This window comes from Colossoma macropomum, unplaced genomic scaffold, assembly GCF_904425465.1.
Source record: "Colossoma macropomum unplaced genomic scaffold, Colossoma_macropomum, whole genome shotgun sequence".
NCBI lineage: Eukaryota > Metazoa > Chordata > Actinopteri > Characiformes > Serrasalmidae > Colossoma > Colossoma macropomum.
The window spans coordinates 23,928,478-23,951,678 of NW_023494802.1; the positions used below are offsets into that span (position 1 = coordinate 23,928,478).

The window sequence follows — 23,201 nt, forward strand, 5'->3', positions numbered from 1 at the left end:
GCATCCACAAATGCAAGTTAAACTCCACCATGCAAAGAAGAAACCATTGGAATATCTTTGAAATTTGAAACTCTTTTTGGAAATCATGGACGCTGCATCCTCTGGGCTAAAGATCAGCATGCAATTTAAAAGCCAACATCCATGATGTATGGTGAATACTGGTATGTCTGTGTGATTTTGCTTTAGTACAATGTATGGCTGTGATTCCCACTTGTCTTGTATTTTGTTTCTGCCCCGAGTTTTGTGATTGCGCAGCAGCACGCGGTCACCAGGTCTGACAAGAGCCCCAAAAGATTTACGATCATAGGCCCTTTTTCGTCTCTTGGAAGCTTCTTGTGTGGCCGCCCTCACAATGTTTACGGCAGTTTTCAGCCTTTCACGGTGATTCCTTACCCAGTCATCTAGATTATCGATGTCACTGTTCTCTAAGTCCTTTCCTCCAAGCACATCCAGAGGCAACCTTGCAGCTCTTCCGAACATGAGATAAAAAGGTGAATAGCCCGTGGAGGAATGTGCATGACTGTTGTATGCCATCACCAGTTCAGGAAGGTATTCCTTCCAGTCTCTCTTCTTTTCAGGAGGCAAAGTCCGTAACATGTCATGCATTGTCCTGTTAAATCTTTCGCACTGTCAATTTCCTTGTGGATGATACGGGCTTGTGCGGCTCTTGGCTATACCACAAATCTTACAAAGCTCTTTGATTACGCTAGATTCAAAGTTTCAACCCTGGTCTGAATGCAATCGGGCTGGACAACCGTAATGAACAAACCAATACTTCAGAAGAGCTTTAGCTGTTGTATGAGCTGTCTGGTTTTTAGTTGGTACAGCGATGGTAAATCTGGTAAACATATCTGTGAGGACTAGCACATTCTCGTAACCTCCTGAGGATCTCTCCAGCAGAGTATAATCCATCGCAAGGACTTCCAATGGGGCACTAACTTTACTACAGGTCATGGGGGCACGAATCCGTGGAAGTACATCTTTTGCAAGTGCACACCGTCTGCACAGCTTAATCCAACTCTGGACATCTCTAGCCATAGTCGGCCAATAGTAACCCTGCCTCATCATCTCAAGGGTACTTCTTTCTCCAAAACACCATGCTCATGCTGACTCTCAAAGACCCTGCGCTGCAGAGATTCTGGCACAACAAGCTGCCATACATCCTCCCCATCTCTTGGATGACATATACAGCGGAATAACACCCCTTGGCGTAGCTTTAAGCAGTCAAACTGTCTGTAAAGCTTCTTCTGTTTCAAATCCATAGCACGTTGTTCAACAGGGCTAGGTTTTCTCTCACTCCGCACAGCGTTGTAAATTGACTGGATGGTATAATCACATCTTTGCTGTTCCATAATCTCATTCCAACTGTACCCACAGACTTCTCTTTTGACTGAGGCCTTGACAGCAGCCTGTATAGCAGACTTTTCTCTTTTCTTGTCTGCAGCCGGCCACAAGCATGCACGCACTTCTTCAGTTTCTATCAGTATGAAATCTTTGCCCACATCACTCAGGCTCTTCCAGGGAAGGAATTCTCGACAGGGTGTCAGCATTGGTGTTTTGCCTCCCTGGCTTGTAGTAGACATCATAATTGTACTCTGCCAACTGGGCCACCCACCTTTGTTCGACTGCCCCTAGGTTAGCTGTTCCCAAATAGCGCAGGGGGTTGTGGTCTGTAATGACAGTGAACTTCGCAAACATCAGGTAGTCTCTGAATTTTTCTGTTACAACCCATTTAAGTGCCAACAACTCTAGCTTAAATGCACTGTAGTTCTTGTCAATTTTTTCGGATCCTCGCAGCCCCCGACTTGCATAGGCTATTACACGTTCGGATCCCCCTTGCTTTTGGCTGAGCACAGCCAATGTAGCCATAATCATGATCACCTTTTGAGAAAACATCCTTATGCTTTTCAAGCAGACTGGTTAGTGCTTTGTACTGTGATGGAGTAAGGCCATCAGAGTTCACTTGAACTGGGACAGGGAGCTGACCTGCATCACATCCCTTAGGGTGGCTATCATCTTGTTCAACTGCTCTCACATGCAGGACCCCTTCGCTCTCCTCCAGCTCCACAATCTTCCTTAGCAGCACTTCCTGTGGCTTATGCACTGATGCCACCATGGACCTAGGCTTTAATGTAATGGGCCTCTCGCTCGCGTTCAGCACCCTCACTGGCACTCTGCCACCTACTGTCTTTGTTAGCACATTCGCAACCATGAGCCCCCTTGGAATACTCGCTTTAGGTGTAGCCTCAACCAGGACTTGGTACTTCACTTTGGGTGGCACTGTGCAGCGGCCTTCCAGCACTTTTTCAGTAAATGGGGGAATAGTGACTGGTCCTTTTCCTGCCACTCTAACAAAACCAATCTTCCCACCAGGGCCAAAAAACTGGGACTCTTTCTCTACTTTGGCAAGCACACGTCGTACACTAGCCTCCCCTGCGTGTTGGTTATACCTATTCATCGGCCTCACTCCTTCTCCAGCCATGAAAAGATCCCGTCCACTGATCACATTCATCCCAATGATACCGGGAAGTCCTTTCATGTCTTTAACATCTGGATTGGCGTCAGTTAACACAAACACGCACCGCTTGTGAAGTGTCCTTCCCATGCACTCAATGTCCGCTGCTAGACACCCAAGCACAGGGATGTCCAAGCCATTTGCAGCTGTAAGCCTCACCCAATCAGCCGATGATAGTGTCAGCTCTCTTTCTCCAAAGTGCTTCTTAAAGTGAGACTCGGTTATTGTGGTAACCTCTGATCCAGTGTCTAAAAGACAGTTTGTTTTTACGCCAGCTGTCTTAACTTCAATGGTAAGGCAGTCTCCAAATGCATTCTCTCTAAGAGTGCCAGATACTTCCTGTGAAATGGTCTCGGCTGTTCTGCTCCAGATCACAGAGGAGTCTTGACCATTCCGCTTGCTTCATCACACTTGGGTGAAACGTCTGGGCTCTTTCCTTCTTCATTATGTGGGCAGTGATGACTGGTGTGCCCTGGCTCTCTACATATGTAGCAAACATATCTCCCTTCACTGTCCTTTAGGGGTGTTTTTCTTGGTTTCCTATGCTGAAGCTTTGCTTTATCTTGACCGTGAACAACCTGATACAACTCTTCCTGGCGAGCAGCTATCTTCTGTTTAGCCTCGTGAAGTGTCTCAAGGGTCAGCTTGGTAGGAGTGTCTGTCATAGCTGCAGCAGCATTTACAACACCTCTAGAGCGGGTACTTCTCATACTGCATGTTGCTGGCACCTCCTCTTCCTCAGACCAGGTGATGGCAGCCTGCATCAGCTGAGCAAAACTCAAATCCTTTTCATCCTTGACCCTTCTCTTCATTTCACGTCTCAAAAAGTCATCTCTTAAGCCCAGGACCAGTTGCTCTTTAAGCACAGCATCAGCGTCCGGAACGCGGTCAGCATCCCTATTCAGGACCCGGTTCAGTTTCTCCTGCAAATCATACGCATAGGAGTGTATTGTCTCACCAGACATCTGTTTTCTCTCATAAAACTCCTTTAACCTTGTACCTATAGGCACTTTATCTCCATAAGTTTGCAAAAGGACAGAGAATATTTTATCCACACTCTTTTCCTTTCCTTTTAGCAATAATTTTACAGTCATCTTAGCTTCGTCCTTTAATTGCTGCCTGACCAGTTTAATACGGTCTTCATCTGTTACTTTCATGACTTTAAAGGCAGATTTCATTGCTGTAACCCACTCTTCAATGCTCAATTCACCTGGTTTTGTGGAACACCCACCAAACTCTGGAAGTTTGCGGTCCCAGGGGATATACACAGCAGCTGGGGTTCTCTGAGCAGCCACCTGTTGCTCTGTAACAGCTTTTGCTAGAGAAAGGGCCTCCCTTTGTTCTGTTTGAGCCCGCTGCAAAGCTCCAGACTGCTCTGCAAACCTCTGCTGCATCTCTGCAAACTCTCTCTTCAATTCTTCCAGCTCCGACATCTTGGAACTAAAAGACCTATGACCGACAGCTGCAATCTACCACAAATACACCTAGTAAAATCCTGTTCGTGACGCCACTTTTGTAGCGGGGTTTGCATAACAGTAATACTGAATGTCCTCAGCTCGGTTCACTGCACTGACGGAGCTCTGAACTTTTTCTCAGTCCATGACAAAGTTTATCATGTCCGCCATTTCACATACTCCACGCAGCCGTCTTTGGAGCCGGTTCTTTCACTCGAATCTCCCGCGAAATTGCTCAAACGAGTTCCTAGAACACCTCAACTCCCTTCCCAGATGTATGCTTAAAGTTAAAAGGCTTTTTGCAGCTTAAAATCAGCGAGCTAGGTTAGTAAGGAAACAAAAAAAAACCTGTGTAATTGTGCTGCTCTCCGAACTACATCGGCACCTCTTTTCTCTTGTTCTGTAGCTTCGTCTCGCAGAGTTAACAACGCATCCGATTGGTTACCACTACAATAATACCCACCACCCCACAGACCTGACTCCCGCAGAGGGCAAATCACAGAAAAGAACAAAATACAGCCCACATACTTATATACTCCTCACAAGTAAATAATCGTTCTGTTCCAGAGGAGTTACTGTAGTACAGTGAGGAGGTTTGATAGTCAGTTTAAGTGTAAAGTCTGAGGTGTCCACTCTGGTTAATGATCTACAGCTCTGGGAAAAAAGCTTTTAGCATGTCTGGCTGTGCTGGTTTTGATGGTCCTGAATCTTCTACCAGAGGGGAGAGTCTGGAAGAGGTGATGTCCAAGATGAAAGGAGTCAGCTGTAATTTTGCCGGCGCTCTGCTGTTGTACATGTCTCAAAGTGTGGCATATACATCCAATGATCCTCTCCTCTGTCCTGATTATGCGCTGGAGTTTTGCTCATTCTTGTGAGGCTTAGGAACCAAACCAGATGGTTATGGATGATGTGAGGATGTACTCGATGATCGCTGTGTAGAACTGGGCCATCAGGCTCTGTGGCAGGTTGAAGTTCTTAAGCTGTCTCAGGAAGATCAACTGAGGAGACACCAAAAGAGACCTTTCACAAGTTGGAAGGACTTTACTGCCGCTGGATGAAGCTGGAATTGGACAGTATGGAGCAGATCAGAGGGATTATCGTAGCTGCTACAGGTCCTGCCACATGATGTCCACACCTGGGTCCAGGAGCATGAGCCTGCCAGTGGACTGGTTCCCACACCTGAACACTCAACAGGGTTCAGCCCACCACAGGAGCCAAGAGCCATCAGAAGTAACAGTGGTCCTTATTTGGAACAGGGCCGACCTAAAGATGTGAGAGATGAATGAAAGGTAAAAGGTACATTCGTTTGTTTCTATCACTGGCAACAAGGACGTAAAGCCTCGACTGCACTCTTAACAGTAAAGAGTTTTCCATATCTTTAAATTGAATTCATACCTGAAAAACTGTTTGTCTCATTGATATTAACTAAGCAAATATTAATTGTGTTTTTGTGGACAACTAAAATCTTACATGCTGAAACATAATTACTAGTAAAAGGTACAATTTAACATGTCAGAAATAGATTTACAAAGTGAAATATATATATATATATATATATATATATATATATATATATATATATATATATATAATTTATTTTTTAAAATAAGTTAACAAGGGTTAATAACATAATAACAATAACATTTCAGGAAACTGAATTGAAAGCTTAAAAAGCTGATCATACTTCAGCAGCCAGCAGGGGGCAGCGCTGCACTCTAACACACACTAATGCACACAATTAAACACTAACACATGCTAATATACATTAATACACAATAAATTAATACACATACTAATACACACACTAATAAACTAAACTAATGACACTAATGTCTGTTACAATAATAATATATATAATATACATATATTATTATTATTATTATTATTATTATTATTATTATTGTAACAAACTGGGATTAAACTTGGTCTTAGACTGAACTGCAGTGCTAATGCTGATTCTTGATTGAAAGGATTTTAAGTCTAGGCTCGGGTCCTCAGACTTTTTGTCTGTGCAAAACACAGGAGGTCCTGGGGGGTCCAGGACCCCATAATTAACCTCATGGACCCCCTAAATGTCTGGGGGTCCCTGAAAATAAAATATGATGTTCTGCTATCTGTTGACACTTAAATCCAGATTGAGTGAAGATCATTGTTTATCGGCTTCACCTACAATCAGCTTCTGTCTTTGGTGTTCTTAACTAACTAGAGCTGCAGCTCTGCTCTGCCTCAGTGTGATCTTTAACATACTGGTTTTGAGGGTTTGAAGTACAGAGTTTTTGAGGGGCAAAGGGCCAAAAAGACAGAACAATAAAGAAAGAGGGTGGAGTTTTAAAACTGTGTTGTATACCATTGAACTACATTTAATAGTTATAACACTTCAAAATAACAATTTAAAAGACAAAAGAAGAGTTTAAAAGTGCAGTAGAGTATAAAATGTGTTTGTTCTTTCGGTGTGGGGTGGGGGTGGGGGGGGGTGGCAGTCTTTTTTGGGAGGGTGACACTTTGGGCAGCTCTCGACTCAGTAAACTGGCCTTTTAAGTTTAGACTGTTTAATGTGCTGCTCTTTCCTGAAGATCCTTTCACTTTCGCTTCCCGGAAGGATTGTGTGTGTGTGTGTGTGCGTGTGTTTGTGTGTGTGTGTGTGTGTGTGTGAGACTCGCTGCGCCATCGTCTCAGTAACTGAAGAGGAAATGTCACAGTAAAACAGTCTGGACAGAATAATGACCAACACGTCCGGCCCAGCTGAGATGCAGGTGAGCTTTCTCAATACTGACCACTAACTCTACTGAGCTAATCACCCTTTAACCTCCTTCACTGTAAACTCAGACTGACACTCACTGAATGCGCTTCATATCTCACTGAACTGCAGCTACCACTGCGTTCACTTCTCCATCCGCTCACAGTGGACCTCAGTGTCCAGCTCAATCTCAGACCGCGTTACCAGGAGAAAATCGAGCTTTCGATCACAATAAAACAAATTGAGTTTACTGACTGTTTCAAAATTAAATTTAAAAGTAAACATTGCCCAACAGCTTCATGCCATATTTTGCTTTCACTTTTGTCTTCAGGATTCTTTCGGTTTGAAACAGTGCAGGAAAACACACAGCCAGCAGAGCTTCACACACTCACACACACACACACACACACACACACACACACACTCACTCACAACTTTGCATTGATAATATCATAGATAAATAACTTCATTCTTCACAGTGAATCAACCTTTATATCATCTTTATATCAATAATCACAATGTAAAAGAAATTTGAGAACTGTAATGTTAAATGATTTCTGATCCACTACAAATTATCCAGTATGTACTATGAATTATTCCGTATCTACTATGAATTATTCAGTATCTACTATGAATTATTCAATAGCTACTCTGAATCATTCCGCCTCTACTATGAATCATTCAGTATCTGCTATGAATCATTTAGTATCTACTACTATGAATCATTCGGTTTCTACTATGAATTATTCAGTATCTACTATGAATTATTCGGTAGCTACTATGAATCATTCAGCATCTACTATAAATCAGCATCTACTATGAATCATTCAGTATCTGCTATGAATCATTTAGTATCCACTTTGAACTATTCAGTGAATACTATGAATTATTCAGTATCCACTATGAATTATTCAGTGACTACTATGAATTATTCAGTATCTACTATGAATCATTCAGTATCCACTATGAATTATTCAGTGAATGCTATGAATTATTCCGTATCCACTATGAATTATTCAGTGACTACTATGAATTATTCGGTAGCTACTATGAATCATTCAGCATCTACTATAAATCAGCATCTACTATGAATCATTCAGTATCTACTATGAATCATTCAGTATCCACTATGAATTATTCAGTGAATACTATGAATTATTCAGTATCCACTATGAATTATTCAGTGACTACTATGAATTATTCAGTATCTACTATGAATCATTCAGTATCCACTATGAATTATTCAGTGAATGCTATGAATTATTCAGTATCCACTATGAATTATTCAGTGACTACTATGAATTATTCAGTATCTGCTATGAATCATTCAGTGACTGCTATGAATCATTCAGTATCTACTATGAATTATTCAGTGTCCGCTATGAATCATTCAGTGTCCACTATGAATCATGAATTATTCAGTAGCTACTATGAATCATTCAGCATCTACTATGAATCAGCATCTACTATGAATTATTCAGTATCTACTATGAATCATTTAGTATCTACTATGAACTATTCAGCATCTACTATGAATCATTCAGTATCCACTATGAATTATTCAGTGAATACTATGAATTATTCAGTATCCACTATGAATTATTCAGTGACTACTATGAATTATTCAGTATCTACTATGAATCATTCAGTATCCACTATGAATTATTCAGTGACTACTATGAATTATTCAGTATCTACTATGAATCATTCAGTATCCACTATGAATTATTCAGTGAATACTATGAATCATTCAGTATCCACTATGAATTATTCAGTGACTACTATGAATTATTCAGTATCTGCTATGAATTATTCAGTGACTGCTATGAATTATTCAGTATCTACTATGAACTATTCAGGGTCCGCTATGAATCATTCAGTGTCCACTATGAATCATTCAGCATCTACTGTGAATCATTCAGTATCTACTTTGAATCATTCAGTATCTGCTATGAATCATTCAGTAACTACTATGAATTATTCAGTATCCACTATGAATTATTCAGTGACTACTATGAATTACTCAGTAACTACTATGAATTATTCAGTATCCACTATGAATTATTCAGTGACGACTATGACTTATTCAGTAACTACTATGAATTATTCAGTATCCACTATGAATTATTCAGTGACGACTATGACTTATTCAGTATCCACTATGAATTATTCAGTAGCTACTATGAACTATTCAGTATCTACTGTGAACTATTCAGTATCTATTATGACCGAGAGCTATGTGGACTCACATACAAACATTTAGAGTTTAAGGGGTTAATGTGATTATATTCATGAATTTAATTTTATGATGTGTGCGTGTGTGTGTGTGTGTGCGTGTGTTTGTGTGTGTGTGTGTGTGTGTGCGTGTGTGTGTGCAGGACTCCAGTGAAGTTCGGACCCCTGTGTGTTCAGCAGCTCCGGCCCCCCTGCCCTCCGTCTACCCTGAACCTCCAGATGAGCTCTGTAAACTCCCAGGAAGATTACGTACGTGATTTAACTAATATATCATTGAGTATAATTAAGAGGACTACTTATTAACATCAAATTATCTATTTGTGTATTTTATCAAATTGTATATTGTTAGTGTCTCATAAAGCGGTAATCCATTGAGCTGTGCGTTACAGTGATTTCACTGTAATGGCATTATCAGCAGTGCTGCAGGAGAAGACTAAAGTTCTTACACACCAGACAAAGCAAGACAGCAGATGAAAATACATGCAGATCTCATCCATCTATGCAATGTGGGGCAGGGATGGGGTTTGCATTGTCCAAATTCAAGCAGGAATCATGGTGGTTCCACTGTCAACAACTGTTGCAGCAAAAGCTGAAATGGTTTGAACATTTTCAATTTTGGTTTCTATGCCGGCAGCATCTGGACTGAAATACACTGAATGAGCTGCATCTTTTGGAGGCAACATCAGCTTCTAGTGTGGAGGCACACTAAAGCTGCTGAGAAACTTAATATACAATGAGAAAAAAAGTATTCAGACATTTTTGTGTGTATAAAAAAATATAAATGTTCTCATTCAAATTGCACCTGGAGTCATCACAAAAGACCCTGCCATTGGTTGCCATTTGCAGTCACGGTGAAGATGAAGGCTCTTCCTAAGTTCTCTGAAGAAACATTATTTAACAGCACTCGAATGTAAAAGGTACAGAATCTTAGCAAAGATCTTAAACATCTCTGTCCATACAACTGGTTAGATAATATGCAAGTGGAAAATTCATGGAACCACAACTGATTGTCCCCAAACAGATCAAATTTCAGCAATCAATAGAAAAGAGCTGCAGGACCTGAAAGCAGCAGAAAAGCCACACCGAGAACAATAAGCACAGGAATTATATCCTGCTAAACTACTTTGCTAAAAAACAAGCTAAGAGATGATCATCCAAAGTTTGCAAACAAGCACTGAGACAAATCTGAACTCTTCTGGAACAATGTTCTCTGATCAGAAGGAACAAAGCCTGAAAGCTCCCCCAGTGAAGTATGGTGGTAGGAGCAACATGATCTAGAGCTGCTTCTCTGTAAACACTGTAAGATCACACGCCATCAAAGGAAACATGAATGTAGCGGGAGATATTAGAGAAGAATTTAATCTTATCAGCCAGGAAAATGAATCTGGGGAGAAGATGGACATTTCAACAAGACTACGACCTCAGTCATGCAGCCAGAATAACTCAACTCTAGTTTCTAAAGAAGGTGAAGGTGCTGCACGGTCTAGCCAGTCTTCCGACTTTAATCTCACTGAAAATTTATGAACAGTTTATAGACAAATCACAATCAGACCCTCACAACCTTCAGGGGAACTGAAGATTTGAAGGTTTGCCATAAAGAACAGACCAAAACTGAACCACAGCACTGCAAAAAGCAAATTACAGATGTTTAAAGCTGTAATTGCCAATGGCTTTGTAACAAAGTACTAATGTCATTAATTTGTGACTTCTTTACTTTGCTGTTTTTAAACTCGTCTTTGTTTGTGCTTATAAATACATACTTTTTTGTTCATCTTTATAAGTACAAAGTGAAAAGACTGCAGCAAAGGTGAAACAAACTCCCTATTAATCCTCTGGGATCTACAAACTCATCTGTGCATCAAATTCTCTGTTTCTATATCTGTTTCTCTTTTTGTGATAATCCAGCACAGAAATACAGTACAAATATTTCCTGAATCTGTAGAGTCGCCCTTTCAATTCCATTTTATCACGAGATTGTACGTGACTCACATACGGAGTTATGAGGCTATGAAGAGGGGCTGAGACAGACGTCATCTGCCTCTCACCATGTGGAACTGGTGGATTCGTGTGTCCGTCTACATTCTGTGTGAAACTGACCAACGGACACTCTGGAAATCACTAAGGACTGACCCATCATGTCAAAAACCCTTCATTCTTCATTCAGTCCACATCGGAGACACATGTGAAGTGGTGTGCAGTTTACAGTTGCTAAAGTTGCAGTTTTGGAAAGTAGTGATGAAGATAACGGAGCATTTTGATATGAAACATATGAGTGTCATGTTCTATGAAAAGCCTTTAAAGGAGAATTTAAAAGGATATGCACAAATCGAGAGAATGACCTCAGAGGATTAATACCCTTGATTTTAGAAGAAACGTTGGATCAGCAGGTGTCTATAAACTTTCAGACAGACAGGGTGTATGTATTTGTTAGATTTGTTATCTACTGCAGTTTTATATTTGACTTTGCCTGTGCTGGTGTTGTTTTGTAGGTATTAACCCATCTCTGTGGGATAAGGATGATGTTAATCTGTGGCTGCGCTGGGCTCAGAGGGAGTTCTCCTTACGCCGTGCTGATCATGAAAAGTTTGAGATGAATGGTAAAGCGCTGTGTCTGCTGACCAAAGAGGACTTCAGACTCCGCTGTCCGGGCTCAGGTTCAACATTACACACAAATAAACACCATTTAAACTGATAGTTCAGCCAAAAAACAGATTTTCCCAATTTTTCCCAAATGTATTCAATCATCCAAACATATTCAGTGTCTGAAGTTTGCTTCTTTACTTTTAGCACTGGAGCTATGAGTAATAGAAACTTATACCCCACCAGTTAGCATGCTAACTGTAACTACACTCATCTCAAAGCGTGTGGAGGTGTTCAGTATCTCTAATAGATTTGATTATGTTTTCTGACTCACTGTAATCTATAAACATGGACTGAAGTATGTTAGCATAGCTAAACACAGTAGTAGCATTTTGTAGGTACTGTAGTCCATGTTTACAGATAACAGTGTGAGTCATGATTCAGTCAGCAGAAGCCTTTCTCAGACATATAAGCTGTATAATTTTGTAAATTTGTAATTTTTTCTCAGACTGTAATTTTGAAATCATCAGAAACCAACAGACACACTTAATGGTTTCTCTGTTGTTGTTTTTTCAGCAGTAATATCTGAAAGTAGGGATATGTTTGGAGAGTGTAGCTTACAGATGACCTGGATCTGTGTACTGATGTCATGTTTGATGTTTAGGAGATGTCCTCTATGAGCTCCTACAGCATGTGAAGCAGCAGAGACGCAGTCTGGCCTGCACGTCCTCAGCACCCCCCCTCAGCCAGCACATACACACCTCGGTCAGCGCTGCAGGTGAGACTGGAACCACAGGTGTGCTCTTTTTACTCAGTTACAGGTATTCGTGGTGTAGCGGATGCACTTTGCATGTAGATGTGTTATGCGGGGGGGGCATACAGTGAAAGTCTAAAGAGAATCTGTGTCCAATACTCAAGTTGAAAGCACATAAATCTGTGTTATGGACCGAAACCATGAGTCATCTGAGTTTCTCCCGAGAATCCTGAACAGTATAGTGTTCTGCAGTTCCAAGTAGTCTAAGATTCAGGTCCAGCCCTAGCCAAGCTGAGGCTGTTTATATTGCACTTCATTTTGTTGCTATTGTGGTTTCAGTAACAGCCTGCGCCCTTGTGCTTTTGGCAGTGATGTTTTTGGTATAATAATGGCTTTTCATTTGCATTTGCCTTTATATCTGTTCTTCTGTATGTATACATCTTTTCTAACAGTTCGCTCTAGCCTCACGACGTCTCTCAGCCGTCAGACTCTTTCTCAGTTCTTCCTGATCTACACATAGACCCTGTTTACGCCTGGTCACTTCATGCGTTTTGAGTATCAGGATTATATCTGGATGAGGCCAAGACACATAAACATGCAAGTGTTAACGCACCAAAGATGAATTTAAGACAGATAAAAATCTGATCACTCAGACCACTTCAGGAGGTGAACTGAGACGCATTTGAGCCACATGTTATTGCAGCGTAACAGAAGTCAGTACCGTTTAGTTACATCTGTAGCATTTGTAACAACTACACACAACTGAACAAATATAATAACCAATATAAATAAATGCTTTTTAAAATATATTTAACAAATACATTTTTTGGCCATTTTCATACACTGCAGAAATATATATATGATATATTTGACTTGTCACCGCGACCCAGAAGGATAAGCGGTTTAGATGATGGATGGATGGATATTTGACTTGTCCAATAGTTAAAGGATGCAGAGTGAGGTTAGATGCTGTGAGGATTTTCAGTACAGTCGAATCTCATTTATTTCCTTGTCTGCTGGTTTATTGAAAGCTTCCTAGTTGTACAGATGCCAGAATTTTGATGAACAGCAAGTTTGAGGCATGTATGGGCAGGTAATGATCTCACCGTGCCTAAGAGAGAAAGGAAATAAAACTCTTCCTTCTGCGCTGCGGTTATTAACGTAATCTTCCTTCAAAGGAGCTGAAAGGAAACAGTGGGCACCTATAAAGCCAGGGTCACTGCATGGCAGAGTGTCGATTCACCTTTCAAAATACTTTTCACATTCGGCTGTTTTGTGAACTTTCTGTTGAGAAACTTCTGCAGTTTGGTGTCTAAACGCTCTTCACTGTGACCTGCTGGTTGGTTTGGTGTTGAGTCGTTGCCAGTAGGTGTGGTTTATCTGCTCCTGGTAAATGAGTGTTGAATGCAGCCTTTCACTCTCAGGTCCAGGTGCTTCCCCGACACGTCCAGTAGAAACTCACCTTTCTGTGTTCTCTGAAAAAAAAAAAAAGCGCTTTGTTAAACATTGAACCGTATTTACTGCAACTGAACCAGAGGCCTTTGGTTCTTATGAGGTTATAATGTGTTATGAAACCTGAATGTAGAAGGTCATACACTCTCCATTTGTTATGCCTATTAAAATAACTACTTGTAACTACTTACTTGTGCAGGATTACGGCAAGAGTAAGTAGTGCTAGAAAATCAGCTGCGTTGTACACCATATAGCATATTATAAATGCATTAATACAGTGTTCTTAGGAAGTGTTAGCAAGTCTCTCCAGTCCAGAGCACTTCATCTGAGCTGTTTCTTAAAAAAACATTATATATGCATATTTACATGGATAATGAAAGCTGAATTATCAATCAACTTATTTTCACTCAGAAATACATTAAAAGTGATCCTCATTCAGTACAGCTGAGCATTTCGCTGTTGTCGGAAAAAAAAAGTTTGTAGCTCCAAAATGATAACTTTACAGGAGAAGGAAAAACTCTACTTTACTTTAAATGTAAGTCAATGGAAACAGACTTTTTTCCAAGTCATTTTGGGTCATTTCTTTTAGTCCATTCATCATAAAATTTACATACAATGTAAAGGGCAACAAATTCTGTCAAAAGGTGAAAAACATCAAAAATGGAGATACAAGGTTTTCTTCTGACAGCAGTGATTTACAACATTAAAAGGATTGAAAAAGAAATTAAAATGGAATTTAATTAGATTAAACCAACATAAACAAATGAACTGAAAAAGAGAAGATAAATGGCATAAGAATAAAGAGAACAATTAAGATTTGATTAAGAAGGAGAAATCTAAAATAAAACCAAGATAATAAACCAATGAATACGTTTTCAACATAAAAGGATAAATAAGCAAACTAAAATTTAACACAGTCAAGTAAAAGGATCATAAAGAGTAATAAAAATAAATGAATAAAAACAATAATAGAATTGCGTTAAAATAAAATGAAACTAAATGAAATATGGTCTTATGTACCCGGCTCCTCCTCGTGGCCAAATAGTAGAATTCCTGCCTGCAGTAACAAAGTATGTTTCTCTATAGACTTCCGTTCAAAATGACCTTCTTTTTGTGACATTATCTGTTTTTTTTACAAGTGATTTTTCAGTGTCCTTGTCTCTGGTTTCTTACACTACTTCTTTTTCCAGTTACAGTTTGTTTTAATGACACTTTAAAAAACTGCATATTGTTTTTGACTCTTATCACTCATGCAGGAGCTCAAAGTAACAGGCTGTTAAAGCTAAAAACAAAGCCATCAGCCAATCAGTGTTCTCTTCACACCCCACACTGCAAAAAATGACATCTTAACAAGAGAAATCATCTTAAATCTAATCTAAATCTCTCATTTTTAGATGGCTGTGCTAATATTATGAGGTTATTGTTCTCATTTGTAGATGCTGTTTGCGTGTTTAAAATTATTTTATTGGGTGAAATGATTTCTAACTGGCAGAACACAACAAGGCAAATTATTTGCCAACATACTGAAATCATATGCCTCAAATTTAGATAAATTACACAGATTTAAGGTTTTTTTTATAAACTTTGCTTTCACTTACAGCAGTAACAGGACTTTAAAGATGGTTCTTCAAAGTTTTTTTGTGAAGACAATGGATCGATATAGAACCATGAAGACTCAAAGAACCCTTTGCATAATTAAATTTTCTTTGCATGGTAGTTAATGGAGAATCTGTCACATATGGTTCTACATAGAACCAGTTTGAACAGGGGGTGACACTTTATTTTGAGTGGTCCTTTTAAATGAAACACACACTCAACGGACTCTCAGTAACATGTCAAAAACATACGAGGGTTAGGATTAGGTTTTGCGTTGAGGTTAAGGTTGGGGTTAAGATTAGGGCCAGGGTGAGGGTTTGGATTAGTTTTTGGGTTGAGGTCAAGGTTAGGGTTAGGATTATGGCCAGGGTTAGGGTTAGGTTTTGGTAAGGTTGGGTAAGATTAGGTTTTGCATAATGGAAGTAATGTATTAACAATACTTCTACTTAACGTAAGTAATGTATCTACAAGATATCTACAAGATATTTACTACAGTGTATTCAGATGCTGCACTACTGCTACTTCATTGATATGTTGTTAATGTGTTACTGATAATCTGTTAAGAGTTTATTAATCATCTGCAAAGGACCACTCCAAGTAAAGTGTTATGAAAAAGGGTTTTATTAAGCACCAAAAAGGGTTCTTCTATTGTTTACAAGACTGACATCATAACAATAGCAGAACCCTTTTTAGTGCTTTGTGATGCTATGTGTGTTTAGACACTTCACTTTTATGTGACTGTTCAGTTGTGTTCTTTCAGTGAACTTCAGTAAGTTATTTCATAAGTGTTTTTTTGGTCAGTGTAATTTTGGTGAGTAAAACTCAGCATCTTTCCTGTTGGCTCCTGCTATCTATTCATCCTCTTCATGTTGTCTTTTCTGCTGCCCTACTTTTCCTTTGGTGTGCATCTTTCTTAAGCTCCACAGTGAACTGCTGAGCCACTTTGGCTGTGAGTGAGAGTTGTAACTCTACAGCAGCAGAATTCAATTGTTGATATCAAAAATGTCATTTTTACTAGTAGAAAATACAATTTTACTAGAAAAATTTTTACTAGCAGAAATTAATTTCATGACATCAAAAATGTAATTTTTACTAGTAAAAATTGGATTCTTGATCTCAAAAAACACATTTTTACTAGTACAAATTAAATTGTTACTATCAATTTGTACTGGTGAAAAAAATTGATATCAAGAATTCAATTTTTACTAGTATAAATTCAATGTTCACACGTGAATTGAATTCCTAATATCAAGAAAAGTAGAATTAAAGCTAAAACGGCTTGCCGTAAAAACTGAAGTCAGATGCTCACTCTTCTACAAATCAATCAATGTTAAGTACAGGTACAGGTACACCTTCATCCATGTAGGTGATGACAACAGAATGAAGGTGTTATCACAGTTTTGTGGAAGCTTTTGACATAATATTTTTGAGTAAGTTCAACATTTCATTTTTGTGAGTGTATTAAGGCTGATAATGTGGTCAGTCATTATACCTACAACTTGTGTCGGATTTTAGTTAGTTTAGTTAGTTCAGATTTTGGTGCCAGAAGGAAGCCCCCATGATGGTCCATGCCACACTGAGCTAATCCCACTGAAATGAACAGAGCTAATGCTAATGCTAATGGCTCTCTGCAGAACCTTTACCACCCTCATTACTGAACGTTCCTCTGAGCTGTCTGAGCTTATCTGATTGTTGCAGGTCCCTGTGTTGCTGCTAACAGATCCGTCCCCATCTGTCCAGTGAATCCGAATGCTCGAACTTCAGTTGTGCCGGATACTGACCACAACCTGGAAACCAGAGAACACTCCAGTCTCACACTGCACACACACTCAGGTCAGCAACCAAACAGGGCTACCAGAAATACATCTGCATAACAGTGACTGCAATTTTTATTGGAGGACACAGTTTAGATTTCCATTTGATTTAATATCAGTAATTATCTGTTACTATTAACTGCATTTATTGAGGTATAATTTCCAACCCTGCTGAAAAACACAGCACAGACCAGCAAGAATTTCATGATGGTCTGGTTTTAGTGTAGCTGGTCACCCCAGCATAGTCATGCTGGTTCACCCGCATACCAGCAACAAAACACAACATATGCTAGTTTTTCTAGTGACCAGCCAAGCTAGTCTACGCTGGTTTTACTAGCAGGGTAATGTCTTCAAATTAGCATAGTATTAGGAGTAGTATTTGAATTAGGTTTGGGATACTTTGAAACTTGTAGAAATAAAAGCCATTTGTTTCTTTAAAGCAAAAAAGTGGTATTTGAAACAGCTACACTTCTTACCCCTCTCAGTCTAGAAAGCAAAGGGGAAACACTGACACCTAGTGCACAGAAGTGGCAACTGTTTAAGTTTTTGCTGCCAATACTGGATAAACAGAACTGCGTAATTATTTTTATCAAAGTATCTCAAATGCTCATTAGTCATTTTGAAACAATGTTAGAGTTTGATTCTTGTACACTAAAGTCAAAATGTTACCCCAAGCACAATTGAAACTCTTGGTTCTTCTTTGTTTGGTTCTGAAGAGGTGAGCCCTCCAGCCCTCATCCGGCCCTCGCTCCTCAGCAGTAAAGACGAGCCGCTGAACTTGTCCAACAGACCAGAAGCGACCAGGAACTCCACAGAAACCTCTGAGGCTGATGGAAAGATTGCAGGTACAACAATGATGATGCTTCATCTCAAAGCTCCAAAAGGCTAAATGCTGAATTTGCTCGTGTCAGTTCTCTAGTGTGAACATGAAGGAGTCTTGGTTATTATAAAGACAACACAGTGTCTGTCATATTACTGCTGCTGCTCGCTAAGGAAACAGTCTAATGATTTGATTGTAAAAAATTCTCAAATATTGGCCTTTTACGTCTATGATTTGTCTGTATGTGAATGATTTGTAGAGGTTATTATTATTATTATTATTATTATTATTAGAGGGTAGTATTATATCTACAGCTAGAGAACAGATGTAGAGATGGTTATATTGTGGTTTCAGGGCTGTTTCTGAACATTTGGTGGGCTGTAAGAGACATTTAACTTGCTAATGCAACCCCCCCTTACCTAGCACTTCATAATGAATTAAATTGAATTTAAAAATTGTGTTTTAAGTTTGTATACAGTCTTTTGTTTAATTTTTATTGATTTTCATGGCTTATTTCAGTGTATTTTGCCACGCAATGTACGCAGCGCATGGAAAAAAACAGCTTCTGGTCTATTCTATAAACACCGCAGCGCTTCAGTGCAAAGTCTGGGACTCTTTCACTTTGCATGTGCAGCCTGTGTGAAAGTGCTGACCTAGGCACAAAGGCAAATAATAACAGCACGAATAGTGAGGAGTTCATCACCAGTCGTACATCTCTGCTTCACAGTAAACTTTCAGCCCACCTACGCAAACTTTCAGCCTACCTAAGCAAACTGCCCAACACACAGTTACACAGATAACATGTACACACATTTTAAACTAACAGAACACCACATTAACAACAATAAAAACTCCCTTTTCCAGAGGGTGCGCACCTCCCATGAGCAGTACAGTAGACCTGGCAACACAAATTCAGTAAGCCTGGTGACAGCACCTGTGCTGTCTTTTTTACGTGTTAAATTTGTGGGTTCTTCTGAGTAACCGTGTGTTTATTCTCTCTAGACTGCAGGCTGCTGTGGGACTATGTGTACCACCTGCTGCTGGACCGCCGGTACGAGTCCTACATCCGCTGGGAGGATCCAGACTCCATGGTGTTCAGAGTGGTGGATCCTAACGGACTGGCACGGCTGTGGGGGAACCATAAGGTCAGTGGGGGGGGGGCACAGAGGTGGGGCGGTTCATGATTTATTGTCTGATTCTTTCATCATTTCAATAACGTTCCTCCTCTGCTTTTCAGAACAGAGCCAATATGACGTATGAGAAAATGTCACGAGCGCTGCGTCACTACTACAAACTCAACATCATCAAAAAAGAGTCCGGACAGAGACTGCTCTTCAGGTGGGGGACCAACCGAAACCCGATTCTCTAAGTCAGAGCAGCCCTATTACACTCATTCACTACTACGTCATTTGAATCAGTTACTTTTGGGTCATCGGTCTAAAGTACAACTAAAACTTTTTTCGTAGCATCTGCGCAATGTTTATGTCCATGTAATAAAAATCACAAAACACCACTTTGTAGCCATTAAGAATGACCTCTTTGAATACGTTTATATGTTCTTTCTATAGAAAATAACATGCAGCCTCTTTATCTAGAGGAGAAAAAAGAGAATCACTCAGATGAATCAAATGAATAAATGAATGTGAATCAGTGAATCACTGAATCAAATGTTCGATTCTCTCTCTCTCTCTCTCTCTCTCTCTCTCTCTTTCTATCTCTCTCTCTCTCTGTCTCTTTCTCTCTGGTAGGTTTCTGAAGACCCCAGAGGAGATAATCCAGGCCAGATCTGATCGCTCTGAACCCCCGGAGTCTCCAGAGAGTCCGTCCTCCCCTTTATTCAGAGAAGACGTCTTGGAAGTCTCACCCGCCTCAACGCCTGAGCCCTCCAGCCCCAGATCTCACCACAGACTCAGTGTGTCCCCTCTGCCCTAATCACAAAATGCCCTAATCCCAAACTGCTTTAATCCCAAAGTGCTCTAGTCACAAACTGTTTTATTCTCAAAATGCCCTAATCCCAAAACACCCTAATGATGAAATTCCCTAATCCACAACATGCCCTAATTCCAAGATGCCCTAATCCCAAATTGCCCTAATCTCAGACTGCTTTAATCCACAAAATATCCTATTTCTAAAAATACCTTAATATGCAACATCTGCATCCCCAAAATACCCTAATCCACAAAATGGCTCATTCCTTAAAATGCACAATGCCCAAAATACTATAATGCAAAAATATCCTAATCCTGCTCTAATCTACAAAATATCCTAATCTACACTGTAATCTCCAGAATGACCTAATTTACAAAACATATTCATCCACAATGCACACTAATCCACAAAATGCCCTGATCCCAAAATGCCCTAATCCATAAAATGCTGTAATTCCAAAATGCCCTAATCTGCGAAATACCATAATGTCAAAAATATTCTAATGCCTAAAATGCCTTATTCCTAAAATGTCCTAGTCTTCAAAATTCCATAATCCCAGAAACTGCCAAATACCACTGGATTAATATCCACCCCACATTTCCTGCCCTTCGCGCCCGTGCCTGAGCCTTCAGCTCCTCTGACTACTTTGGACGGTTTTGAATTTTATAGTCAAGAGTTGCTTTAAGGAGAAAAAAATGATCTCACAGCAACATTGGCTTTTAATGCAGCTGTTGATATTTGTTTAACAGAGACATTTAATTCTGGAGCGTCGTAATAACTGTGGAGTTTAAAGTAATAACTGAGGCATGGTGGTGTTAGCATTAGCATGTGTGTGGCTCAGATGAGCACTTCAAAAAATTCAGGTTTTTCATAAAATGTGAAACTATATTTGCATTCATGTAATTAAGACTTTGTTGCATCTTGGCTAAAGTGTAGAGAGCGTGACCACCACATGCCTGAAGTGGTGCTATATAATAATTAATTAGTGTGTAGACCAGACCATACGCATATGTGTGAGCTAGTTCTGTAAACAAAGAAACAAGTGGCTAAGAAACTTTTAGTTTGGTTATTCATATACCATTTCATTTATACTGTCAAGATATACAAGATTTAATTTTTTTTTACTTTTCTTTTCTGGTACATATATAAACACTTTGAGAATTACACATCTCTTCTGATTAAGACTGAAACTTTCCTTTTATTAATCACAAAGTTTATTCATGCTTAAAACACTTTCTGTCAAGGAAATCAGGTGTCTGTATTGCAACATTTTCGATAATTTATTTGTGAATGACTGTACTGAAAAATATGAATAAAAATGTTTTGCTGATTTGTGGTTAACAGCTTTTTGATTGCAGAAATCTTTTAACTCACCTGATGCTGAAAAGGTTCCCCCAGATTATGAAACACAATGACCAGTTTAACACATTGTAAACTGGCACCTACATTTACATTAATTCCCTATTTAATTTGTGAAATGCTTCAGCCAATCAGGGCTGAGAAAAACAGAATAATGAGGCCCGGAAATCAACAAAGCGGCAGCTTGATCAGTTCATATCATAGCATTAAAAAATCCATTGTTCCATCATCATAAAAAGTCTGGATTATCTGCAGAATTGAAACTAGTTAACTTACATGTGTATCTGATGTCCATTCGACTGAAAGCTACTGATGTTGCCTCTTTTTTAAAAATGCTTTTTTGTTTAGATATTTGTAATCACTTCATTTGAACACGTTCATATTTTCACAGCGTTGGGCAGAATACATTGAAAAAGTAGTGATGGCTGTCACCCTTCCGGGTTCTCCTTCCTTGCCTAGCACGCTCCAGGACTCCATTTCCCATAATTCCAGTCCCTATGATGTCACCAATTCCTCCAATCACGTGCAACTGCCTCGTTCTCAGTCACCTGAGTTTTAATGCGATTCACCTGTGTCTGTTTGTTTCAGACTTTAAATAGTCTTTGGTTTGCTCCCCTCATTGCGAGGTATTGCCATTTCCCTGGTTTACTGAGCATTGTTATTCTGATCTTTTGACTTGTGTTTTGAACTCTTTGCCTGTTTTGTGGATTTTGCTTTTTGTATTTGCCCTTCTGATCTGGTTGCCTGTATGTTTTTTGTCTTTTCTGGTTTTTGACTCTTGCCTGGTTTTTGGATCTTGATTTTGGATTTGCCCTGAAACTGCCTTTCCATCTTTACCTCTCTCATTAAACAGCCTTTTGTTTTTAAGATCCGTGAGTGTCTTCTTGTGCTTGTGCAGTGTTACAGAATACCTTGCCACAACCAAGATGGCGGATCTGAGAGAGCTCCACGGTACTGTCACCAATCAAGGTCAGTTGTTGGCACAACATAACCAGCTTTTTGATTCACTGTCTGGGACTGTGGGGACACTCACTCATCAACAACTGGAACAACACAATCAGCTTCTACAAATTGCTTCTGACATCAAATCTCTGTCTGCCCAGTTGAGTCAGTTAGTTGTTAAACCCTTGACTCCCTCAACTCCTGTAGGAAATGCACAGCACCTGCACCGGCTCCCAACCGTGATGAACATTTCTCGGTAAGCAAACCGGATAAATATGACGGGAGTCCTAAATTGTGCAAGGGATTTCTGTTGTAGTGCTCGTTATATTTTTCTAATTCCCCAGCTAGTTCTGACAGCAGGTGTATTGCATTTCTGATTTCCAGACTTACTGGTAAAGCCCTAGATTGGGCTACAGCAGTATGGCCATCCATTGAACAGAGCACTTATGCAGAATTTTTAAAGAGCTTTAGGGCTGTTTTTGATCACCGTCATGAGGGTCGTTCTCAAGGTGAATTGTTATCACACATTCGCCAGGGTGCACGATCTGTAGCGGATTATTCTGTAGAATTTAGAACATTAGCAGCCGGAAGTGGCTGGAATGAGCCAGCGCTGATTGTGACATTCCGAAATGGACTTAATTCTGAGATTTTGACTGAACTGGCCTGTAAGGATGATGGACTGTCATTGGATGATCTCATTGCTCTTGCTATTCGTTTGGATCAGTTAAAGCAGAGTTCAAAACCCAAAGTACATCGTCTCACCTCACTTCATACCGCTCAACGAACTGGCCCATCACCCAAACCTGTGAAACGCGATGTCCCAGTTGCTGAGCCTATGCAGGTGGACACCTCCCGTCTGTCCAAGGAGGAACGCTTACGCAGGCTTTCTGGGGGTCTGTGCTTGCGGAGAAGCGGGTCATGTGCTACGTGATTGTCGCCACCGTCTGAACAGACCTCAGGCGCCAGTCCCAGCATGCTAATGCAGTGAGTGGTCATAAACTTACCATGATTAGT

The 23,201-nt window shown here is 39.9% G+C and overlaps 1 protein-coding gene across 2 annotated transcripts; it reads left to right on the forward strand.

Moving 5' to 3' along the window:
- Positions 1–6,432: 6,432 nt before the first annotated feature.
- etv7 (ETS variant transcription factor 7) lies at positions 6,433–21,216 on the forward strand. 2 transcript variants are annotated; one of them, XM_036592340.1, is made up of 9 exons: positions 6,433–6,722; positions 9,085–9,190; positions 11,431–11,595; positions 12,186–12,299; positions 17,022–17,156; positions 17,854–17,982; positions 18,960–19,102; positions 19,195–19,295; positions 19,706–21,216. In XM_036592340.1, exons 1-9 carry the CDS (start codon positions 6,690–6,692, stop codon positions 19,887–19,889), a joined length of 1,110 nt encoding a protein of 369 aa, XP_036448233.1. In that variant the 5' UTR covers positions 6,433–6,689; the 3' UTR covers positions 19,890–21,216. The 2 variants fall into 2 exon arrangements, with proteins under 2 accessions (XP_036448233.1, XP_036448234.1); XM_036592341.1 differs by having other exon boundaries at positions 17,064–17,156.
- The last annotated feature ends 1,985 nt before the right edge of the window (positions 21,217–23,201 follow it).